This window comes from Agelaius phoeniceus, chromosome 13, assembly GCF_051311805.1.
Source record: "Agelaius phoeniceus isolate bAgePho1 chromosome 13, bAgePho1.hap1, whole genome shotgun sequence".
NCBI lineage: Eukaryota > Metazoa > Chordata > Aves > Passeriformes > Icteridae > Agelaius > Agelaius phoeniceus.
The window spans coordinates 15,608,835-15,627,164 of NC_135277.1; the positions used below are offsets into that span (position 1 = coordinate 15,608,835).

Below are 18,330 nucleotides of genomic sequence, written 5' to 3' on the forward strand. Positions count from 1 at the left end.
GAACAGCAAGCTACCCTGCAAGCTCACCACACAGAAGAGTTTCTGAGGTAGACAGGCATCACCATCCCTACAGAAATGATAAACAGGTTAGGTTCTCTACTTTAACAGTTTTCTATATAACACATTTCATTCTTTGAGAGATTTAACTTTACAGTAATTGGAATAATGATCAGAAAGGAAATTAGTATGTGGTCAGCCTAAAAATTCTCAAAGCACAACAGAATGCTTCAAAAGTTTTAATTGTGATGACCTTGATACAGAAGCCATGTAAGTGACAGAGCCCTTCTATTGACTGTTAGAACAATAATTAATACACATATGATTGTCTTCAGGTCCCAGTACCTAAACAATACTGGAAGTAAAAATTTAAAAAAAAAATTAAAAACCCCAAAACAACAACAACAACAAGAAAACCCAACAAAAAGATCTAGCTGATTTCCAGCTGGAGAGGAAAGGAAAAGATAGAACTGCATTCATGCATTTTATGGGAGAGATTGCATAGCTTGTTTCAAAAGAAAATATCTTTTCATGTCCTTAATAGTAGTTCTGTGCTTCTTCAACTTCTTCATGAGTTACAGATGACCATGTTCCTCCATTCAAGAACATTATCAGCCCACAGAATGAGTAAAATGCAGGAGCCCCTTTGAGAATAAGGACACAGTTTTAACATTTATCTTGGGAAGAAATTAATCACGTACAGAATTATCATATACAAAAGGCAAATATTTCAAGTTTTATAAGGACACAACAATCCATAAAATATTGGTTGAAGGTAAGCACCAAACCCAGCAGTTGCCATTTTAGTGGCTGAAAGGCAAACCTGGGCTGTGGCTGTCTTCAACACTGGGAGCTTGATCTTGACTGCAGTTCTTTCACCTCAGGTAATTTCCATGCAAGATCCCAGCTGTACAACACAGTGATAGAGGCATCTCATTATTTAAGGCCCGTGCTTTCTTTCAAATACTCTTGGAAAACACACCAAAGTTAATCTCTCAGTTTTTTTGGTTTTGGGTTTTTTCACTATTAAGAGCAGTATTAAATATTCATAAATATAAAAACTCTGTGGAAATACCTTTAATAATACTCTGATTCTGACTGTTAAAAAAAAAGAGGGAAAAAAAGAAATACCACAATCCAACAATCAATCATCTTCGCCAGAGTGCTTGGCCAGCAGAGAAGATAAAAATGTGTCTGTTCCAAATATCCTGTAGATCACATGATGCTTCTGTCTCTTTGTGGACCAGAATTCTTTCTGTACTTTCTGCTGAGTTCTAGGAAGCCCTCACTAGAGGACAAAAATCCTTGGAGTGCCTGAGATTCAGAAAGGTTGGACTGGCAAAAACATCTTCAGATTCTTATGTGGAAAGTACTGCAAAAGAAAGAAAAAGATTAAGACATACAAACACATTTGTCACTATGCAAAAAATTTTTCTTTAAGCACAAAAAGGAAGGTATGTGAAAAAAAAATTACTTTCTTCTTTTGTGCTTTGAGAAGATTTAAATCTCATGGGAGAAAATTCCATCTTCTGAAAATGTTAGCTCAGGGGCCAAGCTCAATACTGGATTAAATCAAGTCTAAATTGCCCAATTTATTGGCTGCAGAGCTGATGCCTTGGGAAGGCTGACCTATGTTGAGGTGTGTGGTTTTCATTGTAATTCAGTCCTAGTAGTCAGTTTTAGAAAGCCCCTTATTTTGTATTGCTATGGCATATTTTATTATTAATGGATTGTTCCTTTCCCCCCGTGTTGTTGGTTTTTGCCCTACTTGTCCATCTCCCCAAAGATCTGCCCTTTTGTTCCCTGTTCCTCCTCCCATTGAATGTCAATCCCTCCCCAAGCCTGCCCCTTTCTCTAGAAACTTCCCTATCAGTTTTGTATCCTTCGAGGCCCCATTGGTTTAAGTTTTTCTCCTCCCCTGTAGTCCCCTATGGGTTTAAACATTGTATTCCCCGCCTTGTGTTCCACCCCCAGTTTCTCCCAGTTGGTTAAAGATTGTATCCTCCCCTGGGACTTTTGCTCATTTATAAGTTGATGAATGACTTTGAGTCAGTGTCTTTCTGTCCCTGACCCTCCAGGGAATAAACTCCTTTGAAAACATACACAAGACCTCTTCGTGTTCCTTGTCCCTGCCCTCAGTGCAGTCCTATCCCCAACACAGTCCACCTGTGCCCTGGAGCAGCTGTGCCCTGGAGCAGCTGTGCCCTGGAGCAGCTGTGCCCTGGAGCTGCACCCCAATTCCACAGCTCCATGGGGGCAGCCCGCTCCCGCTGTCGGTGTCAGGAGCCAGTCAGGCTGAGGAAATCCGGTACCACAGCAGACCTAGGCCAGAGGCTAGCTAAAGGATAAAGTAGGGATTTACTAAAAGATCTCAAAAGATCCATCTTGAGCAGTACAAAAGCCCAGCCAGGGATACACCCAAGGTGAGCCAAAATGGACAACTGACCACGAGGTCTCTCACTTTTATAAGTCCTGCTCCATTTGCATATTGGGGTTAATTGTCCAGTTATAGCTCTAGGCTATGGAGTCCCATCCTTCTTGTTTTTCTCTCTTCAGTCAACATTGTTTATGCTCTTGGGCCTGAGATTTGGATTGGTTGTCCTTGGCCCCAACCTAGAGAAGGAATTGTCTCCCTACTCTGTGAAGAGAGCTTACTATCCCATAATATGAAGCTCAGAACTACACATTAAAGTAGTAGAGAATCTGAAAAATAGAAAAGCTAAAGCCTAAGGCATCAGAGCAGAGCTAAGTGTTTCCCAATGGTACTTTTGCTATGGCACAGTATTTGGGTCCTAACCAAGACAAATTAGGCAGGTAATTTTGTTTTTCTTGTTGAGCCAAAGAGATTCTGGTTGTTAGCCTCTATTTGTTCTTTAATACAGGCAAGCAGCATGGCTTACAACTGCCACCAGGCTTCAGAAGAGCTCCCAAGCATCTCAGCAGGACAGGGAGAGACAATTTTAAGAGGGTCTGCTGAAACCCCACTGTCTATAGGAAGCAATCTGTTCAATGTCATGACAGTATCAACTATTTTTCTCAACTGACTGAAAAGAGATTATTATGTATTTTTGTATGTAAATTCTGTAAGTTTGTTGCCTACACTGAAAGAAAACCTTTTTGGAAGATTTGAGAGGCTGCAGACTTTCTGGATGCACACTCTTTGGATTTTGTTTTACCCAAAGAATACTCCAACTTAATAACGGTTATTAGATTTGAATCAGAAATTCACTAAAGGAAGCTTGTGGCATGTATTTGGAGGAGATAAAATTTCATATTCACCATGGTCCCTAGGAACCTTGTCTCCAGGAGTTTATTCAGTCTGGGTGACAATAAAAGATATGCTGTATAGCAGCCTGGCACACCAGCCTGAGCACTGTGGCACAAAGCAGATAGTGATGCAAATAGTTTACTGGCACTAAGGTTTTTTAAATAAAAGAATTATAAATATCTTGTTCATAATTCAAGAAATGTCTAGAGACTATATAAATCCAAGCTGTTGAAAATTTAACTCCCATGCAGGTAATATCTAGGAGCTAAAAATCCATCACATTGTATGTGAAAACATTTGAGGCATGATTCCCCAGAAAAAATCCACCCAAATCCACCTAACTGGAAATCAATTTATTAGAAAAATTTCTGGTTTTATCATAGAGTGTCATTTTGGCCTTTGAAGATTCAGCTGTTTACTAAGAAGCACCTAAAATACTCTGAAAAAAATACTAGCAAAAATTATTCCCTTCCACTGTTTCTTTGCTAAGCATCTCTTGCCAATTAGTCACTAGCTCTAAAATTAGTCCTTAAGAACCAATTAATCTGCATGTTGGGACAGTCTTATGAGAGATGCATTTCCTATAAGAGAGCTTCCTTTACTTCAGCATTTGGTTGGATTGGGGTCACAGAATCAACTAGTGTCTGGGCAAAGGCCCACAACAGTTTCAGAAATACTGCATTTCCAACGTTTAATGTGCTGTTTCCCTGTCTGGTTCTGGCAGTTCCCAGGTATTACTAATGCCATATTCCTCTCAAACCCCATTATCTATTGTTACAGCAGGCTTCACCCTCAGGCATTCAAATAAGCTGAAACTTCCAGGATGATTTATAAAACAATTTCCTGTGGAAAACGTAACCAGTCTTGTAGAACAGAACACTTAGCTAGTGCCAGCTCAATCTGCCAATGCTTCCATTAAACTACAAGCAGCTTCTTAATGATAACAATTTTTAGTGAAATAAAACTATTGGGATCCAATTTTCTGAACTAGTAACTGTCATTATCATTTACAGCTTAGTTCAGCTTCTGGGATAACAGCCAACTGCATAGATGTTCCCTGGTTAATGATTAACAGTGTTTTCTTCTAGTCTGGAAAAAATTCCTCAATGACAGCAGTGCAAATCAAGCAACAGACTTTACTGCATCTTCATTTGCCTGACAGCAGCACAAAGCTGGCAAAGGCTGCCTGTAGGAGATTAAACCTACACAGGGTCATTAAATAAAGGTTTGAGAAAGGAGTGATGAGATAAGGAAAATAAGTCAACCTAGAGTGGATGAACTTCAGCTCATAGCAGGTCAAAGCCTGGATCATGGTGTCAAAGTTAATGCCTGCTGTGTATGTTAAGTAGGCGTGATAATGTGACAGCTTAAAAAAACCCCAACATGTGCTTCATAACCTGAGTGCATATTGCTACTAGAATCTGGCCTTCAAAGGTTTTCCACAGAGTAAAGGTATTCCTCCTCAGTAACTTCAAATCTTATGCTGCTGCTGCTGATCATTTGCAGCTGAATGAAAGTTCTCAACGTTTGTCACAAGTCAGGTAAGCACTGGCCACACATTAGAGAGCAGAGAGAAAAAAGTGTTCTATGGCTTTGTACAGATCACCTGCTCAAGCAATGGCAGAGCCAGGGGTAAAACCAAACTGCCTGGAATCCTACATTCCCCCTTTTATGATGTGAAGAGGTGGGGACAAAAGGAAAAGAACAGAGTAAATCCTTTATAACAGATAAAAATCATCTGGGGCCTGTCAAGTTATTCAGCATTTTCAGAAGGCTCTCATACCACATTGCCAGGATGGTATTCTGGGATCAGATGTTCAGAATTACTGACTGCCCATGGCTTCACAGCAAAATCCCTCCAAACTGCAGTTACCCAGCATCTGCAATTGCTCACTGGCAATCATTTTCAGTGTGGCTATTGCTTTGGTTCCTAGGTGTTCCATTTTCACAGTTGCTGAGCACCTGGAAGTGTAAATCATTAGACTCTTGGGCTTCCTTGAATTTAAATTCTGGAATGCATTCAACTGTGCACAAAAAGTGGAGATAAGCAAAAGCAAATGAAATTGTGACTGCCTCTGGACATTGATGGGTTGGTATTTCTTCCACATGTCTGGTTAAGATTTCGAATGGCCAATTTATTTTAGATGAAAGCATGTTTTTATATCTTTTTGTAATAGTAAGAAGCTAGTTCCGTTTTCCACTGGCATAGAGGGTTGGTCATCTGCTATTCAGACACTTCCTGTGCTTTGCATGCTCTGTAGTAGATTACCCAGTGAAGCTGCACAGCCCTGCCTGCCCTGTGGCTGCACACAGCCCAAGGCTATCATTTAAGACAACCATTACAGCTGAAAACTCAGAAGAAAATGAGAGGCTAGAGACAGAGCTGGAGATGAATTCACAAAGATGTAAGAAAGCATTGTTTCAGTAAATGAATAGGTAATGTTTCCAAGACTGTTATGGCACAAAGAACTGGGCTTTTTGTGGTGAGAGATCAGCTACAGGAATTGCATTCTTGTCCATGTCACAAAGTCTGTCACATGCTGGCAGGCATTGGCTCCTGCCAGAGCATGCTTGTTTAGGTTCAGTCCCAGTCAGACTTTGATGAAGCTATTGTGGCATTAAACTTAATGAATTCCATTGCAAAAGTCAAATCTCTCTTTAGAATGCAGTATTTACCCAGTATTTAAAAAATTAGAATAAGTTCCTCAGAACAGGAAGTTCAGTATTAACAAGTATGCCAGTCTGTGATGCAGTGCATACAGGAAAAATAGAACTAACAATGTCCTAAAAAAATAAAATACCTTTACAGACAAAAAGAACAGTAAACCACAGTAAGGCAGAGGTATCAAATCTTGCATGTCAATCAGTTTGGATAAAAGTAGTCTTATGACCCTGTCGCTTTCTTTTCCTGCAGCTGTTAACTCTTAAAATTAAAATAGAAACCAAACTAGAGAACTTACACATTCTCAACTCTGAGGCTTTTTTCCATTACATTCTCATTTTCCAATATAGCTTCAAAGACACATGTTGCTGAACCATAAGAAGCATCAGATTCTTCAGAGGATTCTAATATTTTCTTTACATATATTTCCAGCTAAGAAATTGTTTTCTTTGTACTGTTATCCCCACAGAAGCTGCTTTTATACAGAAACTGCCTGGGCAGAGGCTCTAAACCAGTGTTTTGGTTAGGAGGTGGAAGGAGACCCTTCTATATATCACCAGGAGCTCTTAGGCTTGAGGACTTCAGAGATGAATCCCATGACCCAGCTAAACTCCTGAACCTGAATGGAGGGGCAAGTCACGATTCCTCTGGAAGCCAGGGACACCAAACATCAACATTAAATATGCACATTGCCATCTTAGACCTGAAGGAGATATCTTGTCACAGACACAGATCCAAGTACATGTGTTTAAACTGAGCAACTGGACACTCAGTCTTTCAATACTTGGTAGCCTTGTCCTTTGATTTTATGGGTACTCTGCAATTTCTCTCACCTAATCTATAATACACATCCCACTTCATCCCACCTTTTACTCATCATCTTGCCCTGCTAAATAGCCAGCACTCGGTGATTTTCACTCATTTCCTCATCTTCCCAAAACATCACCTCACTGGAAAAGAAAAATAATTGTGACAGTCATTCCAATGGCTACACTGGCAAACATTCCTCTCTGCAACTTTCTCAGGAAATGACTGGACTGCACAGCATCCTCAGCTTGGAATTCTCAGTCAGCAGTTTGCAAGCCTCTACAACACAGCAGTAAAATCAGTCATGGCACAGGAAACTTCTGAAACTGCAGTTTCTACTGAATCTTCAGATCTGCCTTCAATTCTTCACATTTGATCACTGTTCTCTACCAGATTTGTAGGAGCAGCACAGCCTTTTGATTGATTAAAGGAAACCCTACCTGATCCCAGCAGCTTCTAGGATGGCAGTATAAAGATGATGTTTTCTTAGCTGGAAGTATCTGTAAACAAAATATTAGAATACCTACTGAGCTGAGCCTCACCATAATGATAATACATGTCTTGTTCTAAAGGGTTTCTGTTGATACACTTGATTAGTCAAAGAATACCTGAAATGTATAAAAGACATTCACATTGAATGTCTCCTCTCCAGAAGCTGATGTTTCTCAAGGTTCACTGGAATCATGTGCTTCTGCTTTATTGTTGAATCGCTTTTAACCTCTTTCCTCAGAAGTTTCATTCATGAAAGAAATACTATTCTGTGTTCTGCAGGACACTTTACAGTTCTTCAAAAAACACTTTCACAGCAAAGAGATCAATGTCTTTCTATGTATATTTGTAACATGTATACAGTATTTACACACATTCCTATGCAGACAGCTAGGATCCTTGCTATAGGCTTAATCCTTGCTTTAGGCTGAATTTGAGCTCATAATGGATCAAAGTATTTTCCTGAACTGCACCAAGACGGGTGGAGGAGCAGGAAAGGTGATAATTAAAAGTCATTGAGCTCTTAGTCTTAAATTAGGAGAGAACTGGAATATGCCCTGGAAAAGTAAACTGAGTTAGGTAAGAAGTCATCCCCTAGTGCGTTCTCTAGTAAAATACTTACATATGACACTTCTTGTATTAGACTGCACAGTGATATCCTAAAACATACCTGCAAGTATGCAAGAGACTCTGCTTTTCTTAAAATAATACCTGAGAAAGTCTGGTGCCTTGGAAATCATGTTTTCAAAATCTGCAAATCCTAGTTTCCCATCACCATCCATGTCAGCTTCTTCTATCACCTTCTCACAAACCAGAGTGATTTCCTCCGCTGTCAGCTCTTCCCGGGTCAGCTTATTGAGGGTTTTTTCCAAGTCTGCTTTACAAATGAAGTTATCTGTATTAAAATCTAAACAATAGAAGAACCAAAGATCACCAAGTGTACCACTCATTCACTCCAAACACAAAAAGCACACCAGAGCCCCTCCACACAGTACCATAAATCTTAAAGGCATAGATTGCTTTCAGTTCTCGGGGAGCCATTTCACTGAGCACGGAGAACATATCCACAAAGTCATTGAAGCTCAGGCTCCCCTCTCCATCTTCTGAGAAAGATGACACAATCCTTTCTTTGAAGGGATTCTCCTGTGAAAGACACACATAGGCTGGAATTTGGAAGATGAAAAAATCTGCAGACTCCTTGATAGTGAATATTTAATTGCATAGTTGGCTCTTTAAAGACATTTTTTTCTCCCCAAAAATGCATCAAAAAACTTACATTTGTATGCTTTAGCAGGAAGTTTCAGCAGTCCTTGCTGCTGCATAGTACCACTTCTGACCTTTTACTTTCACTGACACATGTCAATGTCCAGCCTGTGGTTGGATTGACTAAAAATTCCAGAAATTTAAATGAAATATAATCACCACTGGAGATGATCCAGAAATCATTTCTAGCACCTTAGAATAAGACAATATTCTAAAACCATAAACACACAAGCAAGCATAAGAAAACCTGCTTTATCGCTATGAAATCCAAAACAAATGTTTTTACAGTAAAAACCCATTGTCTTTCTCAGAGCTTACAAAACCCCAACACTAATTTGTAGCTGTATCAATAAAACTTGGAAAACCAGTTCAATTTAGTTGAATATGAACAGAACACAAACATCACTTGGGCTGTGAGCAGCATCTCATGAAACCTGTGATACAGATCTCATCTGAAGCCAAGACACTGATTAACATACTGATCCATAACTATATACAGCTGTGCTGGTGGCATATCAGGTTCACTATTTTTAATATGCATGCAGCATTTTGTTTGGCTTTTAAAGGAGCAGTACTGTGAAAGCTCAGAAGTTCAATCATATCTCCTTTTAATTTCTTTTTTTTCCCAGTAAATTTAATTACCTAACAGGTATTCATAAACCATCCTGTTATTTTAAATGAAATTTCAAGAACTAGCTATATTTGAGAGACAAATGACCAGAAAATGTTGTTTTTCAGTTTACTTGAATTTTTTCTTGATAATTCACACAAAGAACATAAGCATCTATAGAAGGCATTTTTGGCATAACTGTGGCGACTAAAAAAGTAATGACCAGTTACCAGGCTGTTTTTATGGACAGATGAAGCAGGGACCACAGGGCCTTAGGCTCAAATGCCAGCCCAAAAAATTAGTCAATACTAAATACAAATTCTCCTGCAGGGTTGGATGACTGAAGGAATCCACAACTGGGAACAGGCCTACAGATTTCAAAGGATAGGAGATTAATGAGTTCACTGTTCAGATGAAGACAAAACCAGGGCAGATAAAACCAAATTAAATAGAATAGAAAAGAGGGATTCCTGAAAATAAAAAGCAGCCTCAAAAAACAAAAGGGTCACATCTCTCCAGAGCATGAGAATGAAAAATAACACCCCAGACCCAGGCAGATGGCTGAGAGAACCTCACTGTAAAAGGATATGTAGTGATCACTCCTGTCTCATGAATGATGTGTAGGTACAGCAGGTGTGCATCTGTGGGTACTGCTCAGGTTAAAGTATCTCACTTAAATGCCTGGAAATGGCCCTGGAGATATTAATGGAATACACATTTACCTGTTTGTGGGATTTCCCTGTGGTTATACACATACACCTGTTTGTGGGATATGCACACACAGACATGCAAGGAGGAACAATTGGTTCTATTGTTTCAAACTGCCAGTTTATAAATAAACCAAAGTAAGATTCATTTGGGCTGAAATATATGAAAAGGCCCACTTTCTTCCTAAAAGCACACCAAAAAATAGTGTGCTTTTTGTTTAATAATTGAGAATGCCAAACATCAGAATGGGCATCAAAACACATTAGAAATTTATTTTTCATTTCTAAAATGTTGTGTAGCTTTCTTTGGAACAAACCTGATGAGGAGTAAGTGTCATGGTAACAGTAGTAAAACTGACATCTTAGAGGCAGCATTGGGTAACAAACCAGGAGCAGACAGATGCAAATATCCTTATCAGCAGTGAATATCAAACCCAGGACTTGGTGCTTTAGAAAGGCTGGGGCAGGATCTCACTGACTCAATAAGCATATTGCAGTTGCATAAGATGAGTTATTTATTTGGCATGTCAGAGGTCTTGAAAATACAGATCAATTAAGAATGAATTCAATGAACCTAAGCATACTTCTTAAGTAACTCTTTGCCAAATGGATTGCTAAAACCAAAATGAAAAATAAAATCTTTCCTCATATTGATTTCTTTCCTTTAACTTTCTCATATTATGTGACTTCAGGCAGTATATCTGTGGCTTACACAATGGAAAGTATTAGCTTACCTTCACAGATACTTTTCACATCCTTTCTGTAATTTCATTACCTCTACTCTAAAGAGCACAGATTAGGGTTCCATCATATTTAAAGGAAGAGCCATGGGGGAAGGGAGTAAAGGGGAAAATTATATTGTTTTTTCCTAGATTGCTTTCCCATAAGCACTAATTGTTGAAAAAAATATTCCTTTTAAAACTAGAAACTTACACTTGTCTTAAAAAGCTTTTTCTGTAATCTCATGATAAAAATGAGAGGGGAGACAGAAACAATAAAGCATCGCCAGAACCAAAAACCAACTCTGCTGTTTTGCAGATTGATGTTGTTGCTGTAGTGGCTCGAGAGAATCCTAAATGTGCAATCCATCTTTGCAAAGAACACTTCTTTTACTCAGATAATTGTGTTTCTGTGCATTTTAAAACCTTACACAGCATCTATTGCAACATTCAGACCTTTAACAGCTTACAATAAAACACAACCATTAGTTTTCTAACAAACTGTTTGAGGGTTTACTCCTGGCATTGCAGCTGAGTCACCTGTTATATTCTTCTGTCCTCTGGTTTCCATCCCAGACTCTAGGAAAGTACTCTGGTGGCCTTTTGCCTTATCTGCTTTGTAGTTTGAAGAATTAATTTCAAGCATCCAATCCTATTCCCACAGGCTGACTGCATTTTGGAGATAAGAGGTTGCAAATGAAGTTCAAAGATGGGTCAAGTTAATTAAGTTGGAGATACCAGAGAGTCATTACAAAATGCTGCTTAATTTTTATATCCACAGAAACACAATGATGACTTTCCCTTTTGTATTTGAACATAAGTCCCCACTGACTTTAGAGAATATATTTAAAAGCACAAAGCAGTCTATTTTGCAGACTATTGCAAGTCAGAATCCTTTTGGATGCTTTAATCAGGACTTTTTCAGCAATGGGAAAAACTAGCCTTTCTCAAATTTCAGGATTATTCCAAAACAGAGGGGGAAAAAATTGCTATCAGACAAACATTAATATAAAAGTAGCTAAATTGTTAATTACAAAAGCTCCATAGGAAAGACTGGTGCTTCAAAAGGGAAGCATAAGTGAGACAGCAAATTGTCCCTGGAGCAGAAAAAAGCAAGTTTCTTTGCAGGGTTTTTTTCTTAATTTTCTTCTTCCTCAAAATCAATAACCTGGGTTTTATGTTTCTATGATTATATTAATGTCATCAAACTTCTCTGCAGTGCCTGCAGGGTACTATTTAAGAAATTCCTGCAGAAACCAAGGCTAAGACAGAGCTAAATTGGTACATTTATGTCTTAATAGAAAAGACCATTTTGTTCTGTCAGAAAGCAGAAGCATATTAAGTTCAACAATGACTCTTTACTGAAGTCACAACAACCAAAAACCCAAAGATTCAAGCTGTATACAGAATTGCTTAAATATTACAGAACCTACCAGCACCTCGTGGGAAGATAAGGCATTGTGACAAGAACTGATTCCTAACTATGAGAGGGAAGTGTACAGACAAGGCTGCAGGGGAGGTGCAGGCCTGGGGTTTGATGCAGAGCAAACAGCCCTCGCCTAGGACACTCGATAAAGAGACTTCAGAGAAGCAAGGAGAGTGGTTGGAGTCAAGCTTTGCTCCTCCAAAGGGAGTAAAACATCCCATCATAACCAGGAACAACAAACACAATGCAGCAAGGATGTTGAGATGAGCTGGAGACAAAAACCGGCCAGAGCAGGGCTGGGGCTTGGGAAGATCACCCTGCCCTGGCATTGCCCTTTACACAGAAGGCCCAGGTGTCACTGCTCAGTGCACAGAAAGCTCTGAACCTGAAGACTTACTGAAATCCCATCTAAAACCTCCTCCCCAGTGCAGCTTACACAAGGCCTGCAAGGATCAGTGAAGTTCCTGTGTGAGCCAAAACGCAGGAAGCAAAAGACGCTAAAGTGAGTGAAACAAAAGTGGTTCCCCTCCAGCAGCCCTCAGTGCCCAGCTCTGGAGAGAAGGATTGCTCTGCACTGCAGTGCCCACAGAGAGCTCACAATCCAGGGAAGAGGCAATCTGGGATGTGGGTAGGGACACCCACCACTGCTACCAACCACAGGGGTCTCTGACACCAGGTTGCATTCCCACCTGCAGCTCTGGGGCAATGACAGTGATAATGTGACCAAAATCAGCTTCAATTTGAAAATTAAAGTTTTGCTTTCTCCCTGGTCCCACACTGAGCAGTCCATACCATGGCTACAGTTTTGCTATATTAGTTACTGCCATCTCACAGGTGTCCAGATGCCCCAAAGTTAATTTATTAGACTGGTGCCTGTGTAACCAAGATTGCAAAAATTAGAGAACAGAGACTGCAATGAAACTGATGGAGGAAAGTAGCTCTGTTAACTTCACTGTAATGGTAGACCTAATCACCTGAAAGTACCTTCCCCTTCTTTATTTATTTATTTCTTGTCCTAACTTTCAACTTTTCAGAATCAGGAGTTAGTGAATAATTCATTATCAATTAAAGAGAATGACCATCAGCATTTTTTTCCCTTGAAACACAAAACACCTGGCTCAAAGCTTTAATGCATGAGGTAAAGATCTTTCTTTATATTAGCAGAATCTAATTTAGAAAAGTGCATTATTGATTCTATCCGTTTGTCAGAACCTGCAGTGGCATTGAGCTCAACATTGCCAGTAACTAGAAATGTAATGTGTATATGAAAAAAGCCAGGTGCATTGAAATTAGCACTAATTTTATTAGAATTCAATAGATATTTAGGCCATTTATTTCTATTTTAAGAAGTAAATGTTGTCTTTGTCTTCACCTTGATGAAAATTTACCAAAGAAAACACCATCATGATTTGTTAGGCAGTCTGGTCAAGTTGCAAAGGTCAAAGATTTTTTTCTTAGTGTATGAGCTGAAGTTAGTACCTAGGTTGCTTCAAAAATAAACTCTTGATGAAAGCCTCTCTCCCCCTCACCCCCACCTGCACAGGTGCCCACAAGATGCTTCATGAGCAAGATGGACCCCAGTTTACAACAAAGATCCCAGGCATTTTAACACCTTTTAGTGTCAATGCTTTGAAAGAGTTATGGAATATCACCTAGTCTCCTCCTGCTGGGATTTTACTGGAAACAAGCTCAGTAGCTATTGAAAGCACTTTTCTCTGTGAGCTCCCAGAATTCCTGAAATAAAATGAGTGGTTTGCAATCAATATTTCTAAGGTTCTTCCACAGACTTATAAGACCTGAGAGAGAATTTGTATAAAATTCAACACTGAGTTTGTCCTATTGCTCTCATAAAGTCAAGTTCCATTCCCTAGAGACATCTTCTAAAGCAGGGTGAGAAAGCCTCCCAGACTTGTGGTGCCAGTAGATGGATTATGATCCATATATGATCCACACATGATTATGATTCATACATGGAAGCCTCTTGGAAGTCTGTCATTACCACCTAAGTTTGCTAAGCTAGCATGATACACTCCTGAATCTCAATCTAAATATGATCCTGTATAAAATTTCTGGTTTGTAGGTCAGCTTCAGTACCAGGCCTTCCATCTCAAAAATTCTCATAGAATGAGCTGTTCCTTAAGTGCTCAATCCTCTGTCACTGAAGCCAAAAAGACTCTGTGTGATCATAATTTCTCACTTCCTTTTCTAAGCTTAGCCTTGATTTGTCACAAAGCAACTCTCAGCTGTCTGGCAGTTAAAGTCTGAGGAGTCAAAGAACTGTGCCAAAGGATTCATGTTGTGCTATCAAGATCTCAGAGATGATAACATAAACCCTAAGGAATACTGATGCCATTAGAAAAAGCATAAATATATTTTGCTGAAGAAGCCCATGCTTACTGTGAAAAAGAATTCTAAATTATTTCTCAGCTTCTTCAGAAACCCAGGCTGTCCATAGGCATCTGCTAAATCAGAGTCTGAAGAATAATTGAAGGATAAAAATTTTTCCCAAGGTTTTCTATTGAATTAAATGCTTGCATGTGTTTAATGTTTCCATTTATATGAAATGCTGGTCAAATACTTTTTAACACACATGCTTTAACAAAAAATGGTTCTTGTTCAATAAATTATATTATCCCAGAATCAAACATACAGCAAGTGTGGTAGTAAAGGAACAAAGAGTTCTGTGACCTTCAACTTGAAATCTAATTCAAATGTTTTTCACTTCATGTTGACTTAGCATTCTCTACAACTTAATGTCTAAAGCATGGCTTCTGCTTGTAAAATACCAGATATTTGAAAAAAATACAATACTAAGGAAGAATTTCTAGATCATTAAAATTAAGTGGAAAGCCATCAATTACAAGGTTTTTATAGCATTGCTCTTAAAAAGCTTAATAATGCTTCATGAAACTATCAGATTGAGCATACAATTGTTTCCACATTATAGTAATTTATAGACATCAGCCAACTAGCATACATGAAAAAGACTGTGTGACAAAAAACAACATAATTCAATGAACTGTTTAAAAATAAATGCTAAAAGTCCACATTTGTCCCATTAAAACCATAAATTATTGAATTGTTGAACTGAGAATAAAAACAAATAGTGTCTCAATTTTTTTTGCACTTATTGCCTTATACCCACTGCTTCTCTCATTTGCAGTTACATGGACTGTTTCTCCACTTCCTACCATGTAATGTCCCTATAAAAATGAAAACTCCTGATAATTAAGAAAAATAATATTTATTGTGCTTAGGTAGCTGAGAAAAAAGGGGAAAACCTTTACTTTTTATTAGCAATATTCTGCACATTGATAGCAAAATTCCTACAGACTGAGATAAGAACTTCAGATTTCTAACCAGCTCTTCATACAGAGATTCCTGTGGATACGTGGCTTCCGCAGGGCATATACACAAAAAGCAAAGATTGCTAAATTTATTTCCTATTCATTTCCTTTCACATCTACCCTATCTCTGCAAGAAAGACATTCACCTGAATATTTTCCCGTTTCTGGGGCTGGTTTTGCCCTTGAACAATAACAGGAAGGGGAAGACCTTAGCATGCCACAGCGCTTCTGGATATCAATTTTGGAAAAAGGTCTGGCAGATGAGCTAGAAAAGTTAAGATATAGTTTACAAGCAGTCAAAAGTGATACCTTCAGCTCAGGCATGTTTATTATAAGCTGCATAGGTAGTTTAACATCTGGGTCCTTTGTATAGTCCATGGGCACAACGTTTGGTGCCATTTCATAGTATCGGCCGTGCAACCTGTAAACAAACAGAAACAAACAGCCAATAATCAACTTTAAATAACCAATTCCATTCAGACAGTAATCACATACAAATTTGCCTTGCAGCTCTAACCCTTGGTTTTAGTGCACAAGTCTGAGCCCACCAAATTGCCATCTTCCTGAAAACAAGAGGGCTTTGAAGCAGATCCAGCCACATGTTTCCTGAGGTCTGTAGCTGAGCAGTTTCACACTGTGTGTATGCAACATTCAGGCAATGCCAGGTATGTGCACAGAAGGCCTGAACCAAGGCATGTACTGCAAAATGCAATTGTTATCATATGCGGAAGTTAAGTCTTACACCTAATTCATAAACTTTTGCTTAGGACAGCAAGTGCCCCTTTGTCATGTCCTATGTATGTAACACAGTGTATTCTGATCTCTCAGTAGGGCATATGTACTACTTGTATACATTATAAAGCTGTATGTATCTTGTGACTTACTTTTCTTTTAACAAAAAGTCCTGCTTGCTCACTAGGCATACTAACAATTACATATAGAGATTACTGTGTTTTAACAGCAGAATATAAACAAAACAGTAATACAGGAAGAAATGCCTCAGCAACCCCTTCATTTCCCCAGCTTTACCTGCAGCAGATCCGCACCCAACTGAACTACTGCAGGTTCCTGTGTGTAAATAAACTCAAAAACTAGGGGAAAATCATCTACAGGCATCTATTTTCTCATTATTATGATGGGCCTCAAAGAACACATAAAATGACACACAGAAACACATTTTTTCTGCATTGTAGGAAACTGATGTTCTTATCCTGCACAGCAATATTTTATGCCATACCAGAAATTGGATATCCACTATCTCAGCACATTTCAGCTGCTTACCACAGCTCACCCTGACATTTCATAAATACTGTGTAATTCAAGATGCAATAGCCATTTCCCTCTCTAGCAATTGATTTCTCTGTTGTAAACAGCAGCTAAAAAGATGCTTCTAAATACAACAGAAAAAACAACTTAAATGCACTTAAAAAGAAAAACGTAAAAGAAAACAAAAATTTCAAGTCCAATGTCCATCTATGGGTTACCTACTTTTTTAAAAGCTAGAATACTGAAATGGCATTCTAGTCTTCAAGAAAATGAAGCACTCCTTATTGGCAAAACTTGACCATTGTGGACAACATTCAGAAATTCAGGAGCTGACGATCCCTACTTATTTTAACTGTCAAGATTTCCTTCTTTACTTTATCTAATATTAGACTTGCCTCTTTATAAGATGCAATATCAAAGTAAACCTGCCACATCTTGCTGACAGAATTCACTATCCTGTCCACAGAAATTGCAATCTATTTATACTGAAGTTCAGCCATACCTTTTGGCAGCTGAAAGAAGGACACAGCTCCCAACTCTAGACTGACAGAAATGTCTGGAAGGCGGGTGCTGGACACAGAAACAAGCAGGTAACTAACTGCAGATTTCAGGGAGCTCTCATACCCTGTTTTCCTCCCAACTAACTCTGCTGTTAATTCACCAAATCAGTCAAAGATCTGTGGATGTAAGAGCTTTCTATCTGAGTGGATTTCACACTAAAGCATCCAAATGAGTCTCTAGGAAGTGGCTCTGATCTAACTCCTGCAAACTAAATTACAGCAATAAAACACATCTTCCACATGCTTTTATCTGCAAGGATCCAGCAACTCTATTTGTCATAGCCTTATCACATGGCATGATTAGCATTTAAGACCATGAAAAGGGCCATAAGATTTCCCTATACCAAACATGTAGTATATTGCACTTACTCCATTAGCCTTCAAAATAATAAACAAAGAACCCCAACCAATAGAACAACCACAAAAGACAGTAACACCTTTTCCTTCTGTAAGATCTTGATGCTGGAAAGTTCTTCAGGGACACTATGTACTGTTTTATAATCAACTGGATTGCCAGTATCAAATCCTGGATTTTGCAGAAAAAAACACAGACCTGCTTCAGCATCTTAAGAAAACCACCTGTCATAAGGAACACAGTCCTCTTTGCTGAAGGTCCACCAAAACTCCTGTTCAGTTGAATAACTTATGTTGCATTGGGAGAATACTTACTTTTTGGCAAGGAAACAATCCATGTCTGATCAATTACTCTGTAACATGATGTAAAGCTCAGTAGACATCAGGGTTATCTACACCCATAATCCTCCTGCCTGTATGCAGTAATTCACTACACCTTGCAGTGTTGTGCACTATGACAAATCAGTAATCACTTCCCAAATGCTGCTCTCATTACTGACTGTTCTCTCACATCTCTCAAAAACATTAATTCCTAACTACAAATAGAGAAGAAACAAAGCTCTGGTAAAGGCTCTGATATTCTCCTGTTTTGGAGAAGCAGAAGGTTTTTCAGGTGACCTGAATACATCAGAGCAGTTGTAACCTAGAGGAAATAAATGCTTTTTGTCCTTTTACTCAGCATGCCCTTCACAAAAGCATGTCTGAAAACAACCTCAAACCTCTTTATCTGTCCTAGACACAGAAACACTTATGTCTTGTCAGGGAGGTAATGGAAGGTCTGCAGTGCTGTCTGAACAGACAGATTTGGAAAAGCTGCCATTATCATACAAAGACCATCCTGTACATTCAGAAGCC

General features: G+C 38.8%; 1 protein-coding gene across 7 annotated transcripts in view; it reads right to left on the reverse strand.

Moving 5' to 3' along the window:
* Nucleotides 1-223: 223 nt before the first annotated feature.
* Nucleotides 224-18,330, reverse strand: part of CIB2 (calcium and integrin binding family member 2) — a 40,066-nt gene continuing 21,959 nt past the window's right edge. For 5 of the 7 annotated variants that reach the window (XM_077185678.1, XM_077185680.1, XM_077185679.1 and 2 more), the window contains 4 exons: nucleotides 15,605-15,716; nucleotides 8,219-8,366; nucleotides 7,935-8,130; nucleotides 224-1,369 (listed from right to left, as the gene is read on the reverse strand). In XM_077185678.1, the coding sequence (XP_077041793.1) occupies nucleotides 1,348-1,369; nucleotides 7,935-8,130; nucleotides 8,219-8,366; nucleotides 15,605-15,694 (456 nt within the window). In that variant the 5' untranslated portion in view covers nucleotides 15,695-15,716 and the 3' untranslated portion in view covers nucleotides 224-1,347. The remainder of the gene's footprint in view (nucleotides 1,370-7,934; nucleotides 8,131-8,218; nucleotides 8,367-15,604; nucleotides 15,717-18,330) is intronic. The other 2 variants (XM_054642230.2, XM_077185677.1) reach the window with 2 other exon arrangements.